General features: G+C 44.0%; 1 protein-coding gene across 1 annotated transcript; it reads left to right on the top strand.

Moving 5' to 3' along the window:
* Window positions 1-2,187: 2,187 nt before the first annotated feature.
* On the top strand, window positions 2,188-7,013 carry LOC125543944 (DNA replication licensing factor MCM4). Its single transcript, XM_048707454.1, has 18 exons — window positions 2,188-2,347; window positions 2,449-3,150; window positions 3,245-3,373; window positions 3,724-3,805; window positions 3,902-4,034; window positions 4,124-4,195; window positions 4,306-4,428; window positions 4,508-4,621; window positions 4,699-4,911; window positions 4,992-5,090; window positions 5,170-5,330; window positions 5,446-5,542; window positions 5,684-5,845; window positions 5,923-6,003; window positions 6,168-6,246; window positions 6,337-6,473; window positions 6,572-6,622; window positions 6,716-7,013. Exons 1-18 carry the CDS (start codon window positions 2,308-2,310, stop codon window positions 6,788-6,790), a joined length of 2,550 nt encoding a protein of 849 aa, XP_048563411.1. The 5' UTR covers window positions 2,188-2,307; the 3' UTR covers window positions 6,791-7,013.
* Window positions 7,014-26,582: the final 19,569 nt, after the last annotated feature.

Genomic DNA, 26,582 nt, shown 5'->3' with positions numbered 1-26,582 from the left:
TAAAAAAGTTACAATGTGTATGCAATAGTAGATATCAAAACATATATTTGAAATAATGTTGATCATGTATTTGAACAATGTTAAATATATATAAAAGAACTGTTCATGTTGCATAAGAAAAAAAATGTACAATATGTATGAAGAATTAGACATGTATCGATAAAAAATAAAAAAGGTAGAAAAGAAAAAAAAGAAAGAATAAATAAAGATTTTTAAAAAATAGAAAGTAAAACCCAAAGAAAACCGATGCAAAACAGTAAAAAAACAGATGAGGGAAAACAAACTCGCGTGCAACTATAGTTTTGGGCGTTCCTAATAGGCGAGACGTATTAAGAAAGAGTAAGGGCGATAGATAGCCGTGACGTGTTTAATTCTCGTCCATTAGAAAAGTATTCTTAGATATATATGATGGGCTCCCGAGACGCGGGAGACCGAGCGGGATTCAATCCTATGACCTCGCACAGTGCTGCTGGCCACTAAGTAGTCATCGAATTCATGTTGCGCTACTAGGGTGCGATCAACTTGAACAAAACAATCCGGGGTATCCATAGTCTTTCATTTTTTTCTTGTTTTCTCCGGTTTTTGTTTGCTTTTCCTTCTTTTTTTCTTTATTTCTTTCACAGTTTCCAATAGCTTCTTTTCCTTTTTGCTACTTTCTTCATTTTTCTTTGGTTTTGGTTGTTTCTTTCTCTTTTTCATCTATTTTTCTTGTGTTCTCCCTTGGGGTTTCATTGTTTTTCTACACATTTTTTGTATATATCTAATGCATTTTTCTAATACACGTTAAACATTTTTCAAATACTTGTTCAAACTTTTTTGAATACATGGTTACCATTTTTTCTATACACATCTAACATTTTTTAAATGCTTGAGTAACATTTTTCAAATACTTGTTCAACATTTTTGTCAAATGCTTGATTAATATTTTTTATGTACATGATCAAAATTTTCTCTGTTTTTTCTCGGTTTCCACTAGCTTTTTTATTTTCTTTCTCTTTCATCATTTTTTCTCGCTTTTGTTTGCTTCTTTTTCTCATTTTTCATTGAGTTTCTTTTGTTTTCTCTATGGGTTTCACTGTATTCTATAAACAGTAAGGAGTATATGACTAATATATGAGTATATGCCTAATACATTTATTGAATACATGGGTTTTTACATACATATTTCAACATTTTTTGAATGATTGATTAACATTTTCCAAATAGCAAAATGACATATTTTTGAATACATGGTCAATTTTTTTCTATATACATTTTTTTCCAAATGTTTGATTAACATTTCTCGAATACAGGTTTAACATTTTTAGTACATGGTCAACATTTTTTTTATACACATTTAACATTTCCAAAGACAAGTTTAACATTTTTTAATACATGTGAACATTTTTTTATACACATTTAAAAGTTTTTAAATACAAGTTTAACATTTTTTCGAACACTTGCTCAACATTTTTTTCAATTGCTTGGATTAATATTTTTTGAATATAAGAGCCTGTTGGGACTCTCTCCTCTCTCCAAGTCCGCTCCGGAGCGGAGCAACATTTAGTTCAAATTTGGAGAGTCGCTGAAAGGGCACTCCGCGCACTCCGCTCCGTGCTGATGGAGCGGAGGGTTGCCGAACAGGGCCTAAGTTTAATATTATTTGAATACATGGTCAATATTGTTTCTATACACAGTTAACATTTTTCAAAGACAAGTTTAATATTTTTTGATTTCATGGTCTATATTTTTTCTATACACTTTTAACATTTTTCAAATACAAGTTTAGTATTTTTGAACACTTGCTCAATATTTTTTAAAAATTATTGGATTAACATCTTTTAAAGATATGGTCTATATTTTTTCTCTCTCATTTCACGTTGTATATTTTTTGTATACATGAGAAACAATTTTTCTATTCACATTAAACATATTTTAAATGCTTGATTAGCATTTGTTGAAATACTTTCTGTAAAGTATTTTTTAATATAGAATACATGAAAATATAAATAAAGTAAAACAAAACAAAAAACTTAAAAAAACAAGAATATGGCCTGAGGCCTGTTGTCAGCGGCGCGATGGGCCAGCCCAATGTGGAGCTCGCCTTTATCGTCGGTCCAGTTGACATTCCCCATTTTGTAACACAGGGGCAGCCCATAAACTGCCACCCCATCACTTGGCGGGAAACGCCGCATCTGTTCCCGCCATTCCCCTCTTCCCGCCGCCGCCTCCCGCCATTTACCCCAGCCCCCTGCCCCTCCCCCTCCCGCTCATCTCCACCCCAACCCTCGTCTCTCTCCCTCTCTCGCCTCTCTCTGCGCGCAAGCCATGGCGTCCAACGGCGGCGGAAACAGCAACTCTCCCTACTGTAAGATCCAATCGCCAGCTCTCTTCTCAAGATCGCGTTATTTCTCCACTGACCTAACGATGCGCGCGGCGAAAATCTTATCGTATTTGCTGACTTTGCAGCTGCGTCGTCGCCGGATGTCCGCCCGTCGAGCCCGCTCCCGGCCACCAACTCATCCCCTCCCCAGTCCGCTCGCCGCGCCGGCGGCCGCCTCCGCCGCGGCCCCACCTCGTCTCCCTCCCTCGGCGGGTTCGAGACGCCGCCGCCACCGGGCCGCCGCACTCCGTCCGGTGCTGGCGCAGCCCGGCAGCGCCAAAACTGGACCGGACGGTTTCCGCCAACTCCGTCCACTCCCATGTCCACCGACGACGTCCCGCTGTCCTCCGAAGCCGGGGAGGAGGACACGCCCGAGACCGACGGCGGCGGCGTCGGCGCCGATGCCACCCCGGTCTTTGTCTGGGGCACCAATATCAGCGTGCAGGACGTGAACGCTGCCATTCTGCGGTTTCTGCGCCACTTCCGGGACCCCCGCGACGCCGGCCGCGTTGACCCTGTCATGGACGAGGGCAAGTACATGCGCGCCATCCACCGCATCTTCGAGCTCGAGGGTGGCGAGTCGCTCGATGTGGACGCACACGACGTCTTCGACCACGATCCCGACCTATACGGCAAGATGGTACGCTACCCGCTCGAAGTGCTTGCCATCTTCGACATCGTCCTTATGGACCTGGTGGCGCGTATGGAGCCGCTGTTTGAGAAGCACATTCAGACCAGGATCTACAACCTCAAGTCATCCATTTGCTTGAGGAATCTGAATCCGTCAGGTGATTACCTGTGCCTAGTGCCCAGACCGTTGATGTTCCAACATTATGTGCCCGCCCATTGTTTAACCGGATGTGCTATTTGTTTTCGTTGCAGATATTGAGAAGATGGTGTCAATCAAGGGTATGATAATTCGATGCAGCTCAGTCATACCAGAGCTCAAGGAGGCTGTGTTCCGCTGCCTTGTTTGTGGCTTCTACTCAGAACCTGTCATGGTTGACAGAGGTATGACAGTTGTTTCACACAATCCTGATTTGTGTTCAATTTTTTCTTGTGATTTCGATTACTGTTCATCAGACGCTGACATATTGTTGTGTACATACAAAGTATGTACTACCTGTCATGATTATGATTGTCCCTTGTCTTAATCTGTTGTTGATCAGACTCCAATTTAACTGTCAGCTAATTTCCATTTTCTCTTGAAATACTTGGTAAAATAGCTCCTCATGTCCCTGCCCTAACCTTTTCAGAGTTAGGGAAAGTACTAGTTACAAATCAAATCATATGGTGATTGATGTTTCATCTATTTATGTTCTTATATCATGAAACTAATGTTCAATATTCTACCTTTTTAGGGAGAGTAACTGAGCCACACATATGTCAGAAAGAACAATGTAAAGCGTCAAATTCTATGACTCTAGTGCATAACCGATGCAGGTAGCTATATTCTCCATTCAGTCTCTTTTGTCTTGTTACCATGCTTTACTGATTCAGTATCCTGACTATTTGATGGAATATATTGTTCATAACTAGATTTGCGGACAAGCAAATCATAAAGTTGCAGGAAACACCAGATGAGATACCAGAAGGTGGCACTCCTCATACAGTCAGTGTTTTGATGCATGATAAGCTTGTTGATGCTGGAAAGCCTGGAGATAGGGTTGAGGTTAGGAGTATAACTTTGTTTGCATTGAATAATATCTTTGCTTGTGGGTTTGTTGGGAAGTGTTAATTTTGCCTTTGCACCTTTGATAGATCACTGGGATATATAGGGCCATGAGTATCAGGATCGGGCCAAGTCAGAGGACAGTGAAGTCAATATTCAAGGTAGATGATATGAGATTTGAGTGTTATCCTATTTGTTATATATGATTTTCTCTTCTGAAAACGCTTTAAATTGTGCTGACATATTGTCAATAATTTCCTTCTTTGATCAGACATACATTGATTGCCTTCACATAAAGAAGACAGACAAGTCCAGGCTTCATATTGAGGACTCTATGGATACTGATAACACCAATGCTAGCAAGTCTTCTGAAGATGGCCATGTCACAGATAAGGTCTGTCCCAATGTCCTTTTATATTTTGGATTGGACTTTATGGAAATCTTATTAATACTCTCTTCTTTTCTGATCGCAGATAGATAAATTAAAAGAGCTTTCAAAGTTGCCTGACATCTATGATAGATTGACTAGATCACTGGCTCCAAACATATGGGAACTGGATGATGTTAAGAGGGGCCTGCTTTGCCAGGTATGTTCATGCAATGTTATCTTTTCCTTCAGAAGTTTATCTCGCAAGCTAATAGTTAAATACTATGTACTGCTTAGCTTTTTGGTGGCAATGCTTTGAGGCTTCCTTCTGGAGCTAACTTCAGAGGTGACATCAATATTTTGCTTGTTGGTGATCCTGGAACGAGCAAATCCCAGCTTCTCCAGTACATGCATAAACTGTCTCCTCGTGGTATTTACACAAGTGGAAGAGGCAGTTCGGCAGTTGGCCTTACTGCTTATGTTGCTAAGGACCCTGAAACTGGTGAAACTGTAAGTTGACCATGATTCCTTTCATTTCATAATAAATCTTATGTACTTGCATCTTTAATAACCAGCATGGTGCATCTTAGGTTCTTGAGAGTGGAGCACTTGTTTTGAGTGACAAAGGTGTTTGCTGTATTGATGAGTTTGATAAGATGTCTGATAATGCCCGAAGCATGCTGCATGAGGTTTGCCCTTTCGCTGAACTGTCCTCTCCAAATTTGCATTGAATATATGTTTACCGAAATATGTTTCTTAAATATGCAGGTGATGGAGCAGCAGACTGTATCCATTGCAAAGGCTGGAATTATTGCATCTTTGAATGCTAGGACATCTGTCCTAGCCTGTGCAAATCCATCTGAATCACGTTACAATCCAAGGCTTTCTGTGATCGACAATATCCACCTTCCTCCAACACTGCTGTCAAGGTAAGTTGTATGGCTTCATGCAATGTAAAGTGGACAAACAATTAGAACTTTAAGTACTGTAACATGGACAAATAATTAGAAGTACTGTAACCGTAGTCATGTATTTCTTATGCAGGTTTGACCTGATTTACCTGATCTTGGACAAGGCAGACGAACAAACTGATAGACGCCTGGCTAAGCATATTGTTTCATTGCATTTTGAGAATCCAGAAGTAAGTCCCAGATTTTATATGCGAAGCTTTCACCAAACTGCTCCGTTTGACAAAGATTGATAGAAGTACAAGAATTTAACAAATTATAACACTGTCCTAGGATCATCCAGTTCCTTATTAGTTATTCATGCTGCTGTGCAGGTAGTTGAGCACCAGGTCTTGGATTTGCCCACGTTAGTTGCGTACATCAGCTATGCAAGGAAGTACATTCAGCCAAAGTTATCTGATGAAGCTGCAGAAGAATTGACCCGTGGCTATGTTGCAATGAGGCAAAGGGGGAACAATCCTGGTAGCAGAAAGAAGGTAGTCTAGTTGTATTGCCTTGCTCATATGATTTTTAATTATAATAAGCCATTGCTGATTTTCCAATTGCTGGGCAGGTCATCACAGCAACAGCTAGGCAAATTGAGAGCTTGATTCGTCTTAGTGAAGCACTGGCGCGAATGCGTTTTTCGGAAGTGGTAATAAATTATTTACTGACTTTGTATACTTACTAATGATCAGCTTGTTCGGGGCTTGAAAGCCTCTGTTGTTGTTTGTGTTTGTTTACTGATGTTCAGCTTCATACTATCTTCATTATGTTTTGTCTTGGGAGGCTGAAATTTTTGACCTTGTGGATGGGTAGGTTGGAGTGCTAGATGTAACAGAAGCCTTCAGGCTTCTTGAAGTCGCCATGCAGCAATCTGCAACCGATCATGCAACAGGTCAGTTAGACCTGCTTTACCTGGTCATACATCTGTTCTTATTTCACTAATTTGCAGTCCTGATATATATATATCTTTTGATCACAAAAGGGACGATTGATATGGATCTAATCATGACTGGGGTATCCGCAAGTGAAAGGCAGAGACGTGACAATCTTGTTGCGGCTATCCGAGACCTTGTCATGGAGAAAATGCAGCTTGGAGGGCCCTCGATGCGTATGGCTGAGGTAAAGAAGCCTTACCTTTCAGTTCATGTTGTGTGCCCTGATACCATAGCTATTTGCCCCTAGTCCTGATCCAAGTGTTGTTCCTGATCACCGCACAGTTGCTGGAAGAAGTGAGGAAACAGAGCTCCATGGAAGTTCATCAGCATGATGTAAGTGACAAGTCAAGTTTCCTTTCTACTCGCCTGATTTGGTGGCCTGACATATATACATGCTAATACATTCCTGGATTTTGTTTTACGCAGCTCCGTGTTGCTCTTGGCACACTGCAGAGTGAGGGCTCCGTATTTGTCCATGGAGACAGTTTCAAGAGGACCTGATGGCAGCGACGTTGTAGCCAGCATCAACTGAATCTACCATGCTCCCCTCTCCAAGAATGTTGAAGATCTGATGTCTTTGTAGAGCTGGGTGCTAACCTGTTTGGTCTTTTCATGGCCTGTGCCGTAGATTTCTTAATGTTGCTCTTGGGATTGTTATGTTTACATGAAGGCATATTTTTATTTGTGTTTGCCAGCAATGGATCAATGATGCTGCTACCATTGAGTCTTGGTGCATAAATCCATTTTTCTTGTCTGGTGGGATCCTGCTCATTTGCAAGCATACAGCACGAGTAGCCCACAAACAAGAAAGCCTTTTTGCCCTGCCGCACGATGCTACCAAAACAAAGTCGACCTGTCAGAGCTTGGAGTGGTCGGTCAAGTAACAAGGAGCCAGTGTTGTTTCAAGGCTGGGATAATTAAACCCATCCTGTTATCTGAAGCAACAATATCGTTTGGACCCTCTTGTACATGTTTTCCTTCCAAAGTAGCGTTGAAGAAGTAGTGCAAGTACTCATATGCAAATCAAGAGAGTTGCTCAGATCAAGGAGTAATACTTTCTTTGCGGAAAACTGGTGAAAGGTGACCAAACCAGGAAGCCGTGATACGTTGAGCGTTAGTGTCTGTTGACAAGACCAATACACAAGCTGTGATACGAACAACCATAAAATAAGCCTTCCTCGTGTTGCCCAGGGCCCCTCAACCCTAGCGCTGCAGGCCACCCCTCGTGCCTTCTCCTGTTGCCGGCGTGGGCCGTAGTGGTGGTGGGCCTGGTGCCGATGGCACCTGGGAGGGCGGAGGCTGTGGGATCCCATCTGAGACGGTAGGGACGGCACCTCTTGTGGGCGGCGGCTAGGGCAGCGACCCTATGCCATGCAGCGGTGGCCGCAGTTCTATGGCTGGCGGAGCGGCGGCACTGGCAACGCCCCATTCGGCAGGGCTGGCTGATCTGTGCGGAGTTGGTGACGGCGAACGGCGGTGGCTGCGGATCCAACGTCCCGACCGGATCTGCTGCCACTATTAGGGAAAAACCACAGAACTTTAGCAGTAGCGCGGGTCAAAGAAGTGCTAAGTAGCAATAGCGCGCCTATGCAAACCGCGCTGTAGATAAAGTTTTAGCAGTAGCGCATCTTGTTTTAAACACGTTACTACTAAAATTCCCACGGCTTAGCCGATAGGCTACACATAGTAGTAGCGACCCATATCGAACCGCGCTACCGCTACTTTCTTTGTAGCAGCGCGTTTTAATCTAAACTCGCTACTGCTAAAGGATATAAAATTAAATGGAAAGCACATAGAAAGGTAATTGAAAATGAAAGAAATAGAATAAGGTGAAAAGAAAAAAAATAAAATGTGAAGAAAACTAAATGAAAAAAGGGGAAAAAGAGAAAGAAGTAGCAGTAGCGTGTATCCCAGAACGCGCTGTAGCTAACGTAGCGGTAGCGCGCTTTCTGGAACGCGCTACTGCTACTTCTGACTTAACCACAGGGTTCGTCCTTCCCCACGGCCACTTCCCCCAAATCCAGCTCTCCACTCTTGCCGCCGTTGTCGCCCGTCGGCCCCCGCGCGCTCTCCGCACACCCTCTCCGCTGCCCCCGACCCCAGATTCAACGCTGCCCCCGCCCCCGACCTTGACGCCGCCATCCGCCGCGCGCCCGAGCCCCGAGCCCGACCTCGACGCCGCCTGCCCCTCCCTCGTCGCAGGCACCCGAGGTGAGCACGCCTGCTCCTCCCTCTCCCCTACCTCTGCCTAGGGTTTCTTTATATTTTTGTTGCATCAAATTAGTTAGGGTTCATGTAAGGGTGGAAACGAGTCGGATGCGGATGCGGCTCAAATGAGTTAGGGTTCATGTAAGGGTGAAAACGAATCAAATTTCTAAGATGAATCATAAAACGAGTAAAATTTGACCACTTATTTCACTTTATAGTTGGATAATTGGAATATCCACTACCACTTTCCACCCCTAGCTTCATCAAATTAGATGATAATTAGGGTAGTAGTTCCTAGGTACTAATTAGTTAGTAAAAACTAGGTACTAATTAGGTACTAGTTTATTTTTATTTATAGTAAGTTTATTTTTAATAAGAACTAGTTGAATTAATAGAACTAGTTAATAAGAACTTGTTGCTATTTTTTAGTTAAAGCAATTTTTCCCGCATCGACGTGGACGATGCCTATCCCGCATCCTCGTCGTCGAGTCGGCGGAGGACGACACCTGCTTGACCAGATGGGCCATGTCCGGGACTGGGCTCCGCCGGGGTGGTACTGGGAGGCGCTACCTACCGGGGGCGCAGGTTGGTGAGGAGTCAGCCTGTCGTTGACCCGAACCTTCTTTGGTGGTGGTCGCGTGGGCCAATGACGGTCCAGAGGCTCGAGGACCCCGCGGAGGTGGTGCGTCACCGTGTCAGTGAGGAGGACGCGCACGTCCGTCGCTACTTGTTTGCGTTGGAGCACAGGTTCTCCAATACCTGGCAGGTTCTCCAGGGATCTCACTGGAGCTATGATCCCGTGATGGTTCCTTCTCTGTGGGTGTCCATCGCCCGCGCCGATACCCGTCGTGTGCTAGGGTTTTAGTTGTATTAGTGATGTTATATGTATGACACTATTCAGGATGTATTAGTGATAATATCCGACGATGTATGGATGCATGGGATGATTTACTTTTGCTTATTGAATGCATGCTAATTTGAGTCCTATAAGATATTTTGAAATGTATATCTTGTGTTGCTCAAATAGGATATGTGCTTGCCCAAGTGGCCGGTCATGTTTGTAGGTTACACCTCCGAGTGGCCTATGTTTTGCCGGAGTGTTGATTCATTTCCGTTCCGGCAAATTTCAGGCGCTCGATATGTCCTATTTTAGCAAAGTTCATGCTGGATTTTTCCGTGAAGTTTGGCATGACTTGTGCCAGAAGATGTAGGAAATATCGAGTGCCCTGGATTTGTGTGTTGAGTATCTTGGTAGTTGTCTTCGATCGATTTTCATTTATTGTTTTAACTATGAACATAGGAAATGTCTGACGACGAAAAGGATTTCGGTATTTGCAAATACTGCAAAGACGAGCGCGGCATGTGCGACGGAATCTTCCTAGATGATGATAGGCGCTTCAGCATCAAGCTGGACGAGAACTTCGAAGTGGATACAGTAAGTCACAACGACAAGTCTTTTTTCATAATTAAGCATGACATTTGCTTCATTTGCTTCAACTTATAATTTAAGCATGACATTAAGCATGACAAGTCTTTTTTTTACTATTCTACTAGCGTATCCCCTGCCATGCAAGAGTTTTTGTATTGGATAAGATAGGTTTCAGTCGTACTATGAAGGAAAAGAAAGTTTACTTGAAGACCGAGCATGGTTATATTTTCCACGAAAAATTATACAATTCAGACGACTACACATATTTTGGATGCAAAACATGGCGAGCACTACGCAAGACTTATGCATTTGAGCCTGATATGGTTATCATCTTTGATATTCGTCCGGAAGATGATATTGAAGGTAATACCGACATCTGGGTCGATGTGCAGATGCCTCCAGTTATACCATTATGTAAGTTTCTCAACCATATTTATGTCTTTGATATTGTTTATTCAAAAATAGTTGACAACTAATTTGTATTGTTAGCTTATTTCGATGCAATCAAACATGTCCAGCGCTTGGTAGACATGACCTACTACTGTCCCGAGGCTGAACTAAACTGCGAGGAGCTAAGTCATTATGTTTCATGGCTTGAGGATCTTGATACTGTCGAGATAAATTTTCTTCCTGCATTTAAAAATGTTAGTACTGAAAACGTGCGATCAATAGTGTTCGTAATGAACTACAGTCACATCTATTTAGGAAGGATGGTAAGATTTTTACTATTTGTCCTCAGTGCATCTTTTCCATACATTATTTTTGAAGCTAAACTTCATTGCTAAGTATGTTACCATACGATGTTCTTCAACAGGGACTTCCGATGAATGTTGTGCCTTATGGAATCGAGACTAAAGGTACCATGAGTATTATTAGCTTACGACCAAGATATCCTACAGATTACTTTAGTGCATTCAAGATTAGCGACGGATGCTTAATAGTGCAAGACTGGACCAAATGTGTGATGGAGAAGCGCAAAGAAGTACTAGGGGCAGCAAACAGATGTGCTACCCACGATTAGGAGACAGGTTCATCTGCATGCTCCAACTTGATCAAGGAGGAGAGCTACACATGTTTTATGTTATTTTACCTAAGATAGAGCAGCAGGAGTGATTAGCTAGCTAGAAATGAGTTTGAGGATGATGATGTGCTACACTATTACTATGATGATAAAATAGCTAGTGTTGGTGGTAATGACTATGATGATTATTATTAGCTAGTGTTAGTGGTGATTAAATAAATACTGTTGGTGGTAATGACTATGATGATGATTAAATAGCTTGTGCTGGCGCATTAGATTCAAGTGGAGACAACATGTGGTACACATCGAAAGTACTACTAGTCCAAACTGATCAAGTTTGGATTAGTAGTATACTTTTGACATGCACCACATATTGCCTCCACTTGAACCTAATCCACCTTCATTTGACACACTGTTATGGACATAATGATGTAAACCTCATAACTGGTATTGTACCAATATTTGTACGATGGCGCATAAATACACTAAAAATAAAAAATAAAAAAAGAATACTAGTAGCGACGGAGAGAAAACACGCCGCCAGTAGTTACATTAGCAGTAGCATGTGAGTGAACAAACGCTGCAGCTATTTGTCCTAGCAGTAGCGCGTGCGGGCACACGTTACTGCTAAGCAATAGTTGTAGTGCCTTATTAGTAGCGCGCCTACCCGCGCTACTAGTGAGCACAAAACCAGCGCTACTGCTAGGGTTTTCCCTAGTAGTGGCGAGGTGGCCGTGCGCCGACCGAAGGCGCGTGGAGGGACCGGTGAGGAGATGACAGATCTCTGCCGGAGTACCGACGACGGCGTACGTCTTCGTGGCGAGGCTCCATTCGGTTCCAGCCAGCCGAGAAAGATCGGGACGACGTGGCTTCCGGTGAAAATCGCGCCTGACTGCGGTCTTGGCGGACGACGGCGGCGTCTTGAACGTCGTTCCCTTCTTGAGGCATCGTCGTTGCAGGGCACGTCAACCTGATCCGGATGTTCCGGGGAAAACCCTAAATCTGGGTCTACCGGATCGGACGATGACGACGCTTTCGGTGTCGTTCTCCCTCCTGGGGGCATAGTTTTGGAGCAAGTGCTGGCGGGGAGGGGGGGAGGGGTGTTGGGACAAGAGGAAGAGCGTGCCGGCAGATCTCGGCGGCGTGGCGCAATGGAGACTCGGTATCCTATGTGCGGAGATGGACTCACGCAGGATGGTGACGTTGTCTGGCGTCGTGGTGGCGTCGTCGACAGCTAGGCCAGGCAAGGTAGATGCAACAGTACAACACTGATGATGGATTGGTGGCAGGTGGCTGCGGCGGCCTCATACTCGGTAGGCGTTCTGGTTGAGGAGTGCGCCAGACCGGTAGGTGCCGCATACCGGCAGGCGTCCTGGTTGGGACCTCAGGTCTTAGATTTTAGGTTTGACTACGAGATCTGTTTGATACTAGGCCCAGATTATCAGCATCCCTTCCTCAATTGGATAGGAGTAGCGACACTTTTGTTGCTTAGACGATGGCTTCAGTTTTACTGTTGTATGACTTTATAAGGTCTTATGTGAATAATTAATAAAATAGCTGTATGCATCGTCCAGATGCAGAAGCGGGGGTCCTCCTCCATTTAAAATAAACAAAATCTTGAACAAAACGAATGACACAAACACATCGACCGACAGATCGCTGCTTGGCGAAGCGGCTGGCATGGTAGGTATGCAACACACGCCGGTGCTAGCTATCCTTCAACGACTTGTGGCAGTGATAGCCCGTACAAATCACCGAGATTTTTTCCTCAAAAATGGTGTAAATTCATGCCTTCTACATGAAGAATACCACCGAGCCAACTCACTACCATTCAACTATGGATGTCCCTTCAAAGACTAACTCACTACCATTCAACTATGGATGTCCCTCAAACACTTGGAACTTGAGGGCATCTCCGACTCCGACGCCAACCTCGAAATCAGACACCGCATCCGTCCACGAACCGGTGGGATCAGTCCACAGGCACTAATGCGGGAGCCGGCCATCCAACTGTAGCAATAAATGCCCGAAGACATTTCAAACGAAATTTAATAAAAATAAACAAATTTGATGTAAATTTAAACAAACCAGACGAATTTCATTGAAACTTGGATAATTTTTTTTACATCAAACAAGATGATTTTGATCTAAACCGGACACATGCATTACATTGTCGACTAAACCTTATAATAACTAGTCTAATGATTGCCTGCGCCCGTTCCCCATGTTCGGCAGCTCACGGGCCGGCCATGAGCCTGGGGAATTGAAGCTATCCACCTCCGCGAAGCCGGCAAGTGGCTAATCAGCTGATGATGATGAGCATGCCAAGCTTAGCTTCAACGGGAGGGGGAGCAGTGGTGGCCTTCGTGGGACCCATGCACCGACGGCCTCCCATACTCTACTCTTTCTCGCTGCCGGCGGTGCCCGCGGACGTGCATGCTTCGTCGTCGTCGCGGCGGGGCACGACTGACCCGGAGCTGGCGACGTCGTCCTCGTCCTTGCTGTAAACTTTATCCGTCGCCTCGCCGATCTCCTTGAAGGCGGCTTCTATTTTCGCCGTGTCAACCCTTATCTCACTCCTCGTGCTGCTAGTTGGACTAATCCTGAGTTTTGGTCGGAGATTCAGGAGAGGATCTTCTCTGAGATCTATGGCACACACAAGAACAGGTTTGCCAAGCAGTTCTCCACTGACGTTGAGCACATGAGGAGGCCAGGCCTTCAAGATTACTTTGCTGAGGCTCGTGTCCTATGTGAAGAGTTTGACTTGATGAAGCTTATGCAGTTTCAGCGTGACCTTGATCCGTCTCTGGTTGCTCAGTTTTTGGCCAAAGTTGACTTCGGCATTGATGATGCATGCACACTTACCTGGATGACCAGGTATCAGCTCTTCAAGGATCCTTGGAAGGATTTTTGTTTTGTGCTGGGATATTGTTGTTGGAAATATGCCCTTAGAGGTAATAATATTTCATTATTATATTTAATTAATATTTTATATTCTATGCTATAATTGCCATGATCTTGGAAGGTGCGATTCAGTGGAAAATTCATATGCAAGTGTAGAATGATAAACAGTAAAACCTGATTCCTAGTCTTGTCTCTAAAACTAGCTCAAGTGTTGTTTCTGATCATATTTTTGGATCTTGAGATATAGTTAAGTGCAACAATAGTTTCAAAGTAACATTGAGATTATGACATTAGAAGAACGATCATATTAAATTGACCCAACTTGATTGTTATACTTTGAGATACTATCGTCACAAGTCAATCATTATAACACGGAGAGTTAACGTATGCTTAGTTTCTTGCACCACGAGAATATCGTAGTCGCTTCTCACCGTACGATGAACTTTGGGGTTGCTCAAACGTCATCTGTAACACGGTGATCATAACGACGACTTATAGATTTATCAAAAAGTTTGACAAGGGGCTAGATAGCTCAAGAGTAGAATTTGCTCCTCCGACGATGGAGAAATATTCTTGGAGCCCTCTCGATGTGATGACATGCATCATCGTCTGACCAGATACAGGTGACTAGGTCACGGGGATGCCGGAACATGTCAACGAGAAAGAAGAACAAACCAGTAATGAGGAGACTGGTATAGTGAGCATGAGAATGACTCAAGAGGATACCGATACATCTCACCTCGGGTTTTGTTAGGTATCGGAAGCAAAGGGAATATCACATGATAACAAAAGGTTCACTCGGATGTCATTCGTGTATTCATAGGGATCGATATGGATGTCGATGATTCCACTATCGGTCATTAAACGAAAGGGGTTTTGTTCATGTCTATTTTTTACCGAACCTACATGGTCACAAGCTTAAGGGGATCATGATCTGTTGAGTGTTAGTAGGATGGGATTAACAAGGAAATATTTATGAAATGGTTTCATTAATATTCAAAATAGTTTTGAAAGGAACCAGAGGCATTTCTGGGTTACCGGAAGGGTTTCGGGGGTTACCACGTAATACCAGGAATTGATATATAGGTGGAAAATATTTTCGGTGATGTTAAATTAATATTAAAATGATCTAATAATGATTAGGAAGCTTTTATAATTATTTAAATATCAACAGACCTAAGAAAATACAATAAGGGGGCCCAATAACAAAAAGGTGGCTGAAAGCACAAGTGCTCCCTCGGTGATTTTGGTAGTTAATGTCAACATATCTCTTATTTGACTAATATTTTCATCTAGTATATTTCAGAAAGTTCAACAATGACATGTCATGGACAAGAGGATGTGAAACCCCTTCAAAATGCTAAGGACAAATATTGGCAAAAGCTCAAGACTCTTCATTTCTATTTTAGTGATCCAAGATCACATTGAGTCCATAGGAAAAGCCAATACTATTAAAAGGGGATGATGTGTTGCTTCATGGTCTACTTGCTCAAAATTCTTACTGATATGATCCAAAAGACCTCAACCACTTTCTCATATCCAAATATGTGCTAAACTTAAAGTCAAACTCGGCCCCACCGATTTGATCTATCCGGCGCCACCGAGTTCACTTGACATAGCCACTGCCCGAAATCCTAATCAATTTGGTCTCACCGACTGGGATCTCGGTCTCACTGAGACGGCCTTGCAAACTCTGTGTTGTCTGTTGCAATTATTTCATTCTCGCCGAAATAAACAATCGGTCCCATCGAGTTTGCCTGACCAACTCCCTGGTTTGCTCATTGCTGAAATCGGTCCCACCGAGTTCATGCATCGGTCACACCGAGATGAGGTTTTGCCCTAACCCTAGTACATCGGTCCCACTGAGTTGATCATGTCGGTCCCACCGAGAATCCTAACGTTCACATTTTGAACTAAATCGGTCTGACCAAGTTCATCTATTCGGTCTGACCGAGTTTGGTCAAATGTGTGTAATGGTTATATTTTGTGTGGAGGCTATATATACCCCTTCACCCCTTCTTTATTCAAGAGAGAGCCATTAGAACGTGCCTACACTTCCACTACTCATTTTCTGAGAGAGAACCACCTACTCATGTGTTGAGACCAAGACATTCCAATCCAACCACAAGAATCATGATCTCTAGCCTTCCCCAAGTTGCTTTCCACTCGAATCATCTTTCCACCATAGTCAAATCTGTGTGAGAGAGTTGAGTGTTGGGGAGACTATCATTTGAAGCACAAGAGCAAGGAGTTCATCATCATCACACCATCTATTACCTTTTGGAGAGTGGTGTCTCCTAGATTGGTTAGGTGTCACTTGGGAGCCTCCGAAAAGATTGTAGAGTTGAACGAAGGAGTTTGTAAGGGCAAGGAGATCGCCTACCTCGTGAAGATCTACCCAAGTGAGGCAAGTCCTTCGTGGGCGATGGCCATGGTGGGATAGACAAGGTTGCTTCCTCGTGGACACTTCGTGGGTGGAGCCCTCCGTGGACTCGCGCAACCGTTACCCTTCATTGGTTGAAGTCTCCACCAACGTGGACGTACAATAGCACCACCTATCGGAACCACGCCAAAAATCACCGTATCTCCAATTGCGTTTGCACACTCCAATCCCATCCCTTTACTTTCTTGCAACTTACATGCTTTACTTTCCGCTGCTTATATACTCTTGCCATGCTTGCTTGAAATGTATTGTGAATGCTTAAACTTGTGCAAAAACTCCACCTCAACTTTAAGAATTTAAAAACTGCTACTTTTGCTTGTTGAGGGTCTAATCACCCCCTCTAAACACCTCTTCTTGATTCTTTCAATTGGTGTAGCGACCAGACCTCAAACGGCCCAATCTCTGTGCTCCGGTGTCATCCCTGGATCAGTAATGACACCACACAGTACTTCAAGGATTTATAATAGAGTAGAAATCACACACTTAATACATCGAGTGTCTCAATAGAGATCTTATTATAATAAATGTGGCTTAAGGCCATCTAATAATGATAACAACGGAAGGCTTGGAAGATAAGTGAGTCCATCAACTCCAACGGCATCACTGAGTATATAACCATGACCTAAAACTCCTTAATCGTCGTCTGAAAAGTCTGCAACATTAACGTTGCAGCCCGAAAACGGGTCAGCACATGGAATATGCTGGCAATGTAACACATAGAGAATAATGGAATGAAACAGCTATACTATATGCATATTTGGCTGGTGGTAAGCTCTATGGTTACAGTTTTGCGTAAAGCCAATTTTTCCCTACTGCAAAGGAATAAATTTATTTAACTATTATGGTGGTTGTTGAACATTGAGAATGGTTGACAGCATTCTCAATCCCAATTAAGTAACATCATTAAACAAACCCATCAAATTAAATTTTATAGTAACATGCTGAGATTCACATGATAATCCAGGTACTAGATACTCAAGATGTCCATAACCGGGGACATGGCTAACCATGATTAGTTTATACACTCTGCAGAGGTTTGTGCACTTTTCCCCACAAGACTCGATCTCCTCCATTGGATTTCTCGCACTACATGGTGTTTGAGAAACGGATGACCGAGACATAGTCTTTCAGAAGCGCTAGCACCTTACGATGGGTAGACCGTACCACCTACATCCCCCACATCTGCTAGTCTACCACTGTAAGAGTTCGCACGACTTAGTCAACTATGCTAGAGCCCATAATAGCTTGTGGCTGCACACGGAAGTTTCTAGCATGAATAATCTCATGATCCCTTTGAGCCTGGGTGGCGGTCCAAAAGAAAACAGGCAATCCTGGAATACCCAGGTACCTCAATCCACCCAGATGTGTATTTAAGTTGCCACCTTAGATAAACCATTGATTTAAAAATCTCACATCTGTCATGGATATCACTCACCCAATCCACGTCTACTAGCATAGCATAACAATAATAAGCAAATGTAGAAGTAACTCCCAAAGGTTTGATAATAAAAAGGTAATAGGTACTACCTCAACTACTTCCCAAACCCACAATTTAATTAGATCCTAATCATGCAGTGTGTAAGGATTGATCTAATGCAATAAAACTGGGTAGTAGAAGGTATGATCAAAGTGTTACTTGCCTTGCTGATGATCTGGGAAACCTAACGATTCGAAGTAGCAAGTGGCGCACTCCGGGTACTCTATCGCAAACAAACAAGCATACAATAAGTACTCAACTAATGCACAGGTAAAACTCAAATAAGAGATCTAACCAGAAAGTTCAACTTAAGAACTCCGGTTGACAAAAAGAATCAAATCGAATGAAGCAACAAAAGACAAACAACAAAAGAAACAAGCTTTGTTTACTATTTTGGATCTGAGGCAATTTTTACAGAAGCAAAAACTTGTTTAAGTTGTTTAAACGGAAAGAGGGCTTCAAGACGAAACTCCAGGCGCTTGAATCGCCTGATTCCGATAAACGAGCGGGAAGTTATACTAAAACGAAAATCGGATCAGAAATCGCGATCAGAAAATCGCGGATTTAATCCGAGAAAAAGAAAAACGACGAACAGTTTAACGAACGAACGTTCGTTAACTGGATCTAAACGACGAACACGTTCGTTAATAACGAACGAACGAGCGAACGCTCGCTAATTAGTCTAAATCGTAAAAAAAACGTTCTAATAAAAAAAACGGACCTAAAAAACCGACGAAAACCAAACGGTTTTTCCGGGAAAACCGGCGGCGGGATCGAGGTAAACCTCGGGCGGCGGGACGTCGACGGCGGGGTCCGGCGGGGCGGCGGCGGGTGGCGCGGGCGGCGGCGGGGTCGGGCGCGGGGGCGGGGTCGGGCGCTGGCGGCTAGGGTTTCGGCCCGGGTGGGTCGGCGGTTTATAAAGGCTGGGTCCGGGGAGTCCGGGCCTAGCACGGCCCGTAGGTCGGTTCGAACGTTTTTTTTAATAATTCCGCGCAGAAAAAACTAACGAAAGAAATACTAAACGGACTCCAAAAATCCCAAAATAAATTTTCCCCGGCTTCTAAAATCAAGCCGCACAGGATGAACATTTATTTGGGGCCTAAATGCAATTTTGAAAAATGCGCATTTTTTCTAAATTCAAATAAAATAGCAAATAAAACCAAATAAAATCTTATTTGATTTTTTTATTAAATCCTCAATATTTCTTTATTTTGGGAAAGTCATTTTATTCCCTCTCTCATATTTTTGCAATAGAAATTATTGAAGATAAAATAAATAAAATCAAATGATCCTATTTTCAAAATTTGAGACAACTCAAATATGAAAATAACGAAATCCCCAACTCTCTCCGAGGGTCCTTGAGTTGCGAAAAATTTCTAGGATCAACCAAAATGCAATAAATATGATATGCAACAATGATCTAGTGTATAACATTCCAAATTGAAAATTTGGGATGTTACAAACCTACCCCCCTTAAGATGAATCTCGCCCTCGAGATTCGGGTTGGCTAGAAAATAGGTGAGGGTGGTCCTTCAGTAAATCTTCCTCTCGTTCCCAGGTGGCTTCATCCTCCGTGTGGTGGCTCCACTGAACCTTGCAAAACTTGATAACCTTGCTGCGGGTGACTCGACTGGCATACTCTAGAATCTTAACTGGTTTCTCCTCATTGGTCAAATCACTGTCCAACTGAATTGCTTCCAGTGGTACCGTATCTCTCAGCGGTATGTCAGCCATCTCTGTGTGGCACTTCTTCAACTGGGATACCTGGAACACGTTGTGAACTCCTGACAATCCTTTGGGAAATTCCAACTTGTAGGCAACTTCTCCCATACGTTCCAACTTTGTATGGGCCTACAAAACATGGTGCTAACTTTCCCTTAACTCCAAAGCGCTTAACTCCTCGAAGTGGTGATACTCGAAGATAGACTCGGTCTCCGACTTTGTAAACTGTCTCCTTGCGTTTAAAATCTGCATAACACTTCTACCTGGATTGAGCTACCTTCAGCCTGTCGCGAATAATTTCACTTTCTGTTCAGATTCCTTTATCAGATCCGGTCCAAACAACTGGCGATCTCCAACTTCATCCCAGGACAATGGGGTCCTGCACCTCCTTCCATACAAGGCTTCGAAAGGGGCTATCTTCAAACTGGACTGATAGCTGTTTGTTGTAAGAGAACTCTGCATACGGCAAATTCTCGTCCCAACTAGATCCGTAATCTAGCGCACAAGCTCTTAGCATATCCTCCAAGATCTGGTTGACTCTCTCAGTCTGTCCATCTGTCTGCGGGTGGAAAGCTGTGCTAAACTCTAGTCTGGTTCCCAAAGTCTCATGCAACTGATTCTAGAACTTTGAAGTAAACTGGGTTCCTCTATCCGATACAATGCTCCTTGGAACTCCATGCAGACATACGATCCTGGTCATGTATATCTTTGCCAACTTTGCACTGGTATAGGTAGTCTTCACTGGAATGAAATGAGCTACCTTTGTCAAACGATCGACTACAACCCATATCGAGTCATAGCCCGAACGTGTTCTGGGCAATCCTGTAATAAAATCCATGCCTAGCTTATCCCACTTCCATTCAGGTATCGGCAATGGTTGTAGCAATCCTGCTGGCTTCTGATGCTCCGCCTTCACTCTCTGACATACATCACAAACTGCTACGTACTCCGCAATATCCTTCTTTATTCCGGTCCACCAGAAAATATCCTTCAAATCCAAATACATCTTGGTATTTCCTGGGTGAATCGAATATGGTGAATCATGGGCCTCTTGCAGAATTAGCTTCCTAATCTCCGGATCATTTGGCACATAAACACGGTCTTCAAACCATAGGGTATCGTGCTCATCCTCACGAAATCCCTTAGCTTTTCCTTTGCTAATTTTCTCCTTAATAGAAGCAATCTCCTTGTCAGTCCTTTGGGCTTCTCTGATTTTATCCATCAATGTAGACTGAATCTCCAATGCTGCTACATAGCCTCTCGGGACTATTTCTAAACATAACTCTCGAAGATTTTCAGCTAACTCCCTTGGTAAATCTCCCGTCATTAAGGTGTTGACGTGGCTCTTACGGCTTAGTGCGTCAGCTACTACGTTAGCCTTTCCAGGGTGATAATGCAATTTCATATCATAATCCTTGATGAGCTCCAACCATCTCCTTTGTCTGAGATTCAACTCATTCTGTGTGAAAATATACTTCAAACTCTTATGATCCGTATACACTTCGCAATGGTTTCCAATCAGAAAATGTCTCCAAGTCTTCAGTGCATGCACTACGGCTGCTAACTCCAAATCATGCGTAGCATAATTCAACTCATGAGGCTTAAGCTATCGTGAGGCATATGAAACAACTCTCCCTTCCTGCATAAGCACTGCTCCAAGTCCTCGACGTGAAGCGTCGCAATACACCTCATAATCCTTGGTCTGGTCTGGCAAAATCAACACTGGTGAAGTAACCAAACGTTTCTTCAACTCCTGAAAACTAGCCTCGCATTCCTCCGTCCATATGAACTTGGTATCCTTCTTCAACAACTCCGTCATAGGCTTCGCAATCTTTGAGAAATTCTCAATAAACCTCCAGTAGTATCCCGCGAGTCCAAGAAAACTCCGGATCTCTCCCACAGTGGTTGGTGCTTCCCACTTGGTCACGGTATCAACTTTAGTGGGATCTACTGCTATACCTTCTCCGGATATAACGTGTCCGAGAAATCCAACTTCCTTCAACCAAAACTCACATTTGCTAAACTTGGCATATAATTGATGTTCTCTGAGCTTTCCAAGAACCGAACGCAAATGTTCCTTATGATCCTCTTCATTCTTTGAGTAAACCAGGATATCATCAATGAACACTACGACGAACTTATCCAAGAACTCCATAAACACTTTGTTCATCATGTTCATAAAATATGCCGGTGCGTTAGTCAGACCAAATGACATAACGGTATACTCGTACAGCCCATACCTGGTGGTAAAAGCCGTCTTGGGTATATCCAGTTCCCGAATCTTCAACTGGTGGTATCCTGATCGCAGATCGATCTTGGAAAATACCTTAGCTCCTTGCAATCGATCAAACAGATCATTGATCATCGGTAGTGGGTACTTGTTCTTGATGGTTACTTCATTCAATCCTCGATAATCGACAACCATCCTTAACGATCCATCCTTCTTTTCTACTAGAAGTACTGACCATCCCCAAGGTGAAGAACTTGGGCGAATATATCCTTTATCCAGTAACTCCTTAATTTTCTTCTTAATTTCCACCAAATCCTTTGCAGGCATCCTATATAGTCTCTTTGATATTGGCCCTGTGCCTGGCAATAGCTCAATCAAAAACTCAATATCTCTATCCGGTGGCATGCCTGGCAACTCTTCTGGAAATACTTCGGGGAAATCCTTCACTACTGGTACTTCCTCCTGCACAACTCCGGTTAAACAATTTATTTGAGTCCTCTTTGGCACATGTCGGGATACATACTTGATCCTTCTCCCTTCTGGGGTGGTAAGAAAAATTGACTTACTAGCACATTCAATATTCCCTTCACACTTTGATAACCAATCCATGCCTAATATCACATCCAATCCTTGAGATTCCAATACTATTAGGTCCGAGGGAAAAACATAGTTACCAATCCTTAATGGTAACCGATCACACCATAGACTAGCCATATATTCTGCTCCAGGCGAGGTTACTAACATGGGTGACCTAAGGGCTTGGGTTGGCAGTTTATAATTATCCACAAATCCCCTTGATATGTATGAATGCGATGCACCAGTATCGAAAAGAACGAGTGTAGTAAATGACTTAACCAAAAACTTACCGATTACTGCATCCGGCTGCTCCTCAACCTCCTCCACACTAACGTGGTTCACCTGTCCCCTGTTGAAAGGGTTCAGCTTCTTCCCAGAGCTTCCATTGCCATTTCCATTCCGTGATTCAGGACATTCATTGGCATAATGTCCAGTCTTCTGGCACTTAAAGCAAGTGACTTGGCTCAGGTCTTTCTTGGCTGGGGTTGATGGGTTGGTGCGGTTCTGGCCGTTGCTTCCTCCATTCCCATTACCATTCCCGGGGCCATTGTGATTGTGCGAGCTACCTCCTCCATGGGTATGCTGAAAATGTCCTCCCGGTCTAGGGGTAAATCGTGGCTTCTGCTGAGCTCCTGAATTACACTTTCCTTGTGTATACTTCCTATTTCGATTTTCAATTTGCTGCTGCTTCCCTTCAATCATAAGAGCACGATCTACTAACTCCTGGTAGTTGTTGAAGGTTGCTACCATCAACTGCATGCTCAACTCATCATTCAGTCCTTCCAGAAACTTCTCCTGCTTAGCGGCATCCGTAGCAACGTCATCCGGGGCATAACGTGCTAACGTACTAAAGTCCTCCACATACTGGCCAACTGTCCGTCCTCCTTGGCGCAAGTTGCGAAACTCTCGCTTCTTTATGGCCATAGCTCCTGCTGAAACATGGGCAGTACGAAAAGCCTGCTGGAACTGGTCCCATGTGACAGTATCGACAGGGAAAGTGGCTGTGAAATTCTCCCACCATGATGCTGCGAGTCCTTCAAGCTGATGTGCGGCAAACTTCACCTTCTCCGCATCAGTGCATCCTGCTGTGGTCAACTCTCTAGCTGTCTTGCGGAGCCAATCATCTGCTACTATCGGCTCGGTGCTACTGGAAAACACCGGCGGATTTAGCCTAAGAAAACGGGCTAAGTGATCAACAGGTGGTGATGGTGGTGGTGGTGGGTTTTTGTTGTTATTCCCCCGATTCTGATTCTGGACTAGCAACTGCATCAATGTGTTCTGCTGCTGGATCAACTAGGTGAGCTCCGGTGGAAAGGTAAATCCAGGGTCACGTCTCGGAGGCATCTGAGGGTTTAGAAAAGATGAGATTTAAGAATAGAGGGGGTCTAAAGAGAAAACACTACCCATATGCACATGAGGCTAAAGCAAAAAATTCACTCATTTAATCAAACAAGGGCATACAATCGATCTAACTATCGCAAAAGTGCTCGGACTACTATATTTACATGGTGAACTACTACTACTGATGAGGTGGTCTGCTAGAAATATTTTTCGGTTGCAGACTCCATGATATCTGCTCCAGCTTCATCAACATAGTCATCATCGCTATTATCTGGATCCGAGTCAGTGTCATCGATGATGATGTAGTCTTCCGGGGGAATCTCCTTGGGTTCTTCGTCTTCTTCTACCGGTGTAGGGCCTTCCATAAATATTCCAATCTTCTTGATCAGATCATCATTCTTCCCTACTAATACTTCAATTTCCTCTTCATAATCTCCACGTGTAGCCTTGAGTTCTTCCTCCAGTTCCTTGATTCTTGTCTTTGCCTTCTTCAGGTCTATTATGTCGGCGCACATCTAGTTCTCCTGACGTCGAATGTGCTGGTTTAACTCCTGGATAAAAGCTGCAATGGATCTATCCTATCTGGTGCTGATCATCTCCCAGTGCTCATCTCGGCGCCCACAAATCTGGTATATAGTATCCTTGAGATCATTTCGGTAGACTTCTCCAATGCGTCCCATGGCGATGTGAGCTGCCATGCTCTTTCCTAAACTCCAAGTTGGTGCATCAAAAAAAACTCTATGGGCTCAGTGACTGGCATGAACGTCCTTCCTGGAACTTGAACTTGAATCATCCAGCGCTCTTCTTCAGGTAAAGTGGCGTTGTAGGTTCCGGTGAAGCTTGGTACTCCTATGTTTAGATATCTAGTGACTTCCTTCAAGTGACGTCCAAAGGGTGTATCTTCATCCGGTTGCGTGAACTTGTTCCTTGCATCCGCCATCCTAAAGAGTAGAAAAGATGAGAGGTCAGAAGAGAAGAGAGTGAGTAGTGATCTAGGTCTTTAGCTTAGTGGTTGTCAGGACCCCGATTCCAAGTCACATCGATCTAGCCGGTAACACCTCATATCACATTGCGGCCTCACGCACGGTATCCCCACGGGTGTCGCCTTACCCGGGACCATTTGCGCCTTTTGGCTCACGTATATGATAGTGTCACTAGCATCCATATGACAGAGAACCCGGGCCGACATGGCTAGTCGTGAACCCAAAGCGGCGCAGACCTATGGAGACAGGCATACATGAATCACATCGAGCATGTCGGTCATCAGCGAGTGAATCCGGGCTGTAGCACTGGGCTAACAGGACTCCGGGGAACCCGGGCTGTAGCAGGCTAGGCAGGACTCCGGATGTCACCGCGTGACATTTCCCCGAAGGGACAGACATAGGAACGAAGTGAAACACATGCCGGCTAGTCAAGTGTCCTGAGCAGTAGTGCCGGGCTAGCAGGACTCCGATGAACCGAGCTGTAGCGGACTACTATGGATCGAGGAACACTAGACTACATTTCCCCATAAGAAAGGCTGCCAAGGATAAACAACTAGATTGTTGGATCCCACTCATACCAAGCATTTCAATCATACACACAATATGCCCGATATGAGTACATATAACATGGCATCACAACAAAACTCTACAACTCAAGTACTTTATTTAAAAAGGCTCCGAGGAGCCATACATAACATATTCATACAGGTAGGGGTCACATGACCCGACACTCAAGTCATACAAGCATACAAGCACATGTGAAAGCAAATAGTCTGAGTACAGACACTAGAAAGAAAGAAAGAAGGCTTCTTGAAGCCTGTCTATCTACATAGGCCCCTCCATGGCCAGGATCGCTGTCGGGACCCCGATCCTAAGTCACACCAATCTAGCATGTAACACATCATATCACTTTGCGGCCTCACGCACGGTATTCCCACGGGTGCCACCTTACCTGGACCGGGACCGTTTGCGCCTTTTGGCTCACGTATATGATAGTGTCGCTAGCATCCATATGACAAAGAACCCGGGCCGACATGGCTAGTCGTGAAACCAAAGCGGCACTAACCCATGAGGACAGGCATACATGAACCACATCGAGCATGTCGGTCATCAACGAGTGAATCCGGGCTGTAGCACTGGGCTAACAGGACTCCGGTAACCCGGGCTGTAGCAGGCTTGGCAGGAATACGGATGTCACCGCGTGACATTTCCCCGAAGGGACAGACACAGGAACGAAGTGAAACACATGCCGGCCAGTCAAGTGTTCCGAACAGTAGTGCTAGGCTAGCAGGACTCCGGACTGTAGCGGACTACTATCGCTCAGAAAGCACTAGACTACATTTCCCCATATGATAGGCTGCCAAGGGTAAACAACTAGATTGTCGGATCCTACACATAGCAATACACGTTACACGTACGCATAACATGCAAGTATGTGCTCTACAACATGGCATCACAACATAACGCAAACTCATATAGATAAAGGCCCAAAAGAGCCACATAGCAATAAATACAAACAGGGGTCACATGACCCAACATTCAAAGCATACAAGCAACGAAAGCATTACATGTCTGGGTACAGACAACTACAAAAGAAAAAGGCCGAGGAGCCTGACTATCCACAAGTCCCTCCCAAGGGACCAAGATCGTAGCTGAGGTAACAAGCTACTCGTCGAAGTCCAAGCGGTACTACTAGTGAGACAGATGTCTCACCTGCAAAACATAAATAAAGCAAACGTGAGTACAAAGGTACTCAGCAAGACTTACATCAGATCTTATCATACATGCATCTGTATCAAGAAGGTAATGTGAGGTTTAGTTGCAGCAAGCCAGCTTTGACTCAGTGGCTATCCTGTTCTACGACAATGAGAAACTTCTTTGAGGGGAGGCAGTGCACACGAGTCCACTAATCACCCACATCAATACACTACTATGGATTCATCCCCGTCTCTCCTACGA

Source organism: Triticum urartu, chromosome 3, assembly GCF_003073215.2.
Source record: "Triticum urartu cultivar G1812 chromosome 3, Tu2.1, whole genome shotgun sequence".
NCBI classification, from domain to species: domain Eukaryota; kingdom Viridiplantae; phylum Streptophyta; class Magnoliopsida; order Poales; family Poaceae; genus Triticum; species Triticum urartu.
This window is presented reverse-complemented; position numbering and strand designations above follow the sequence as displayed.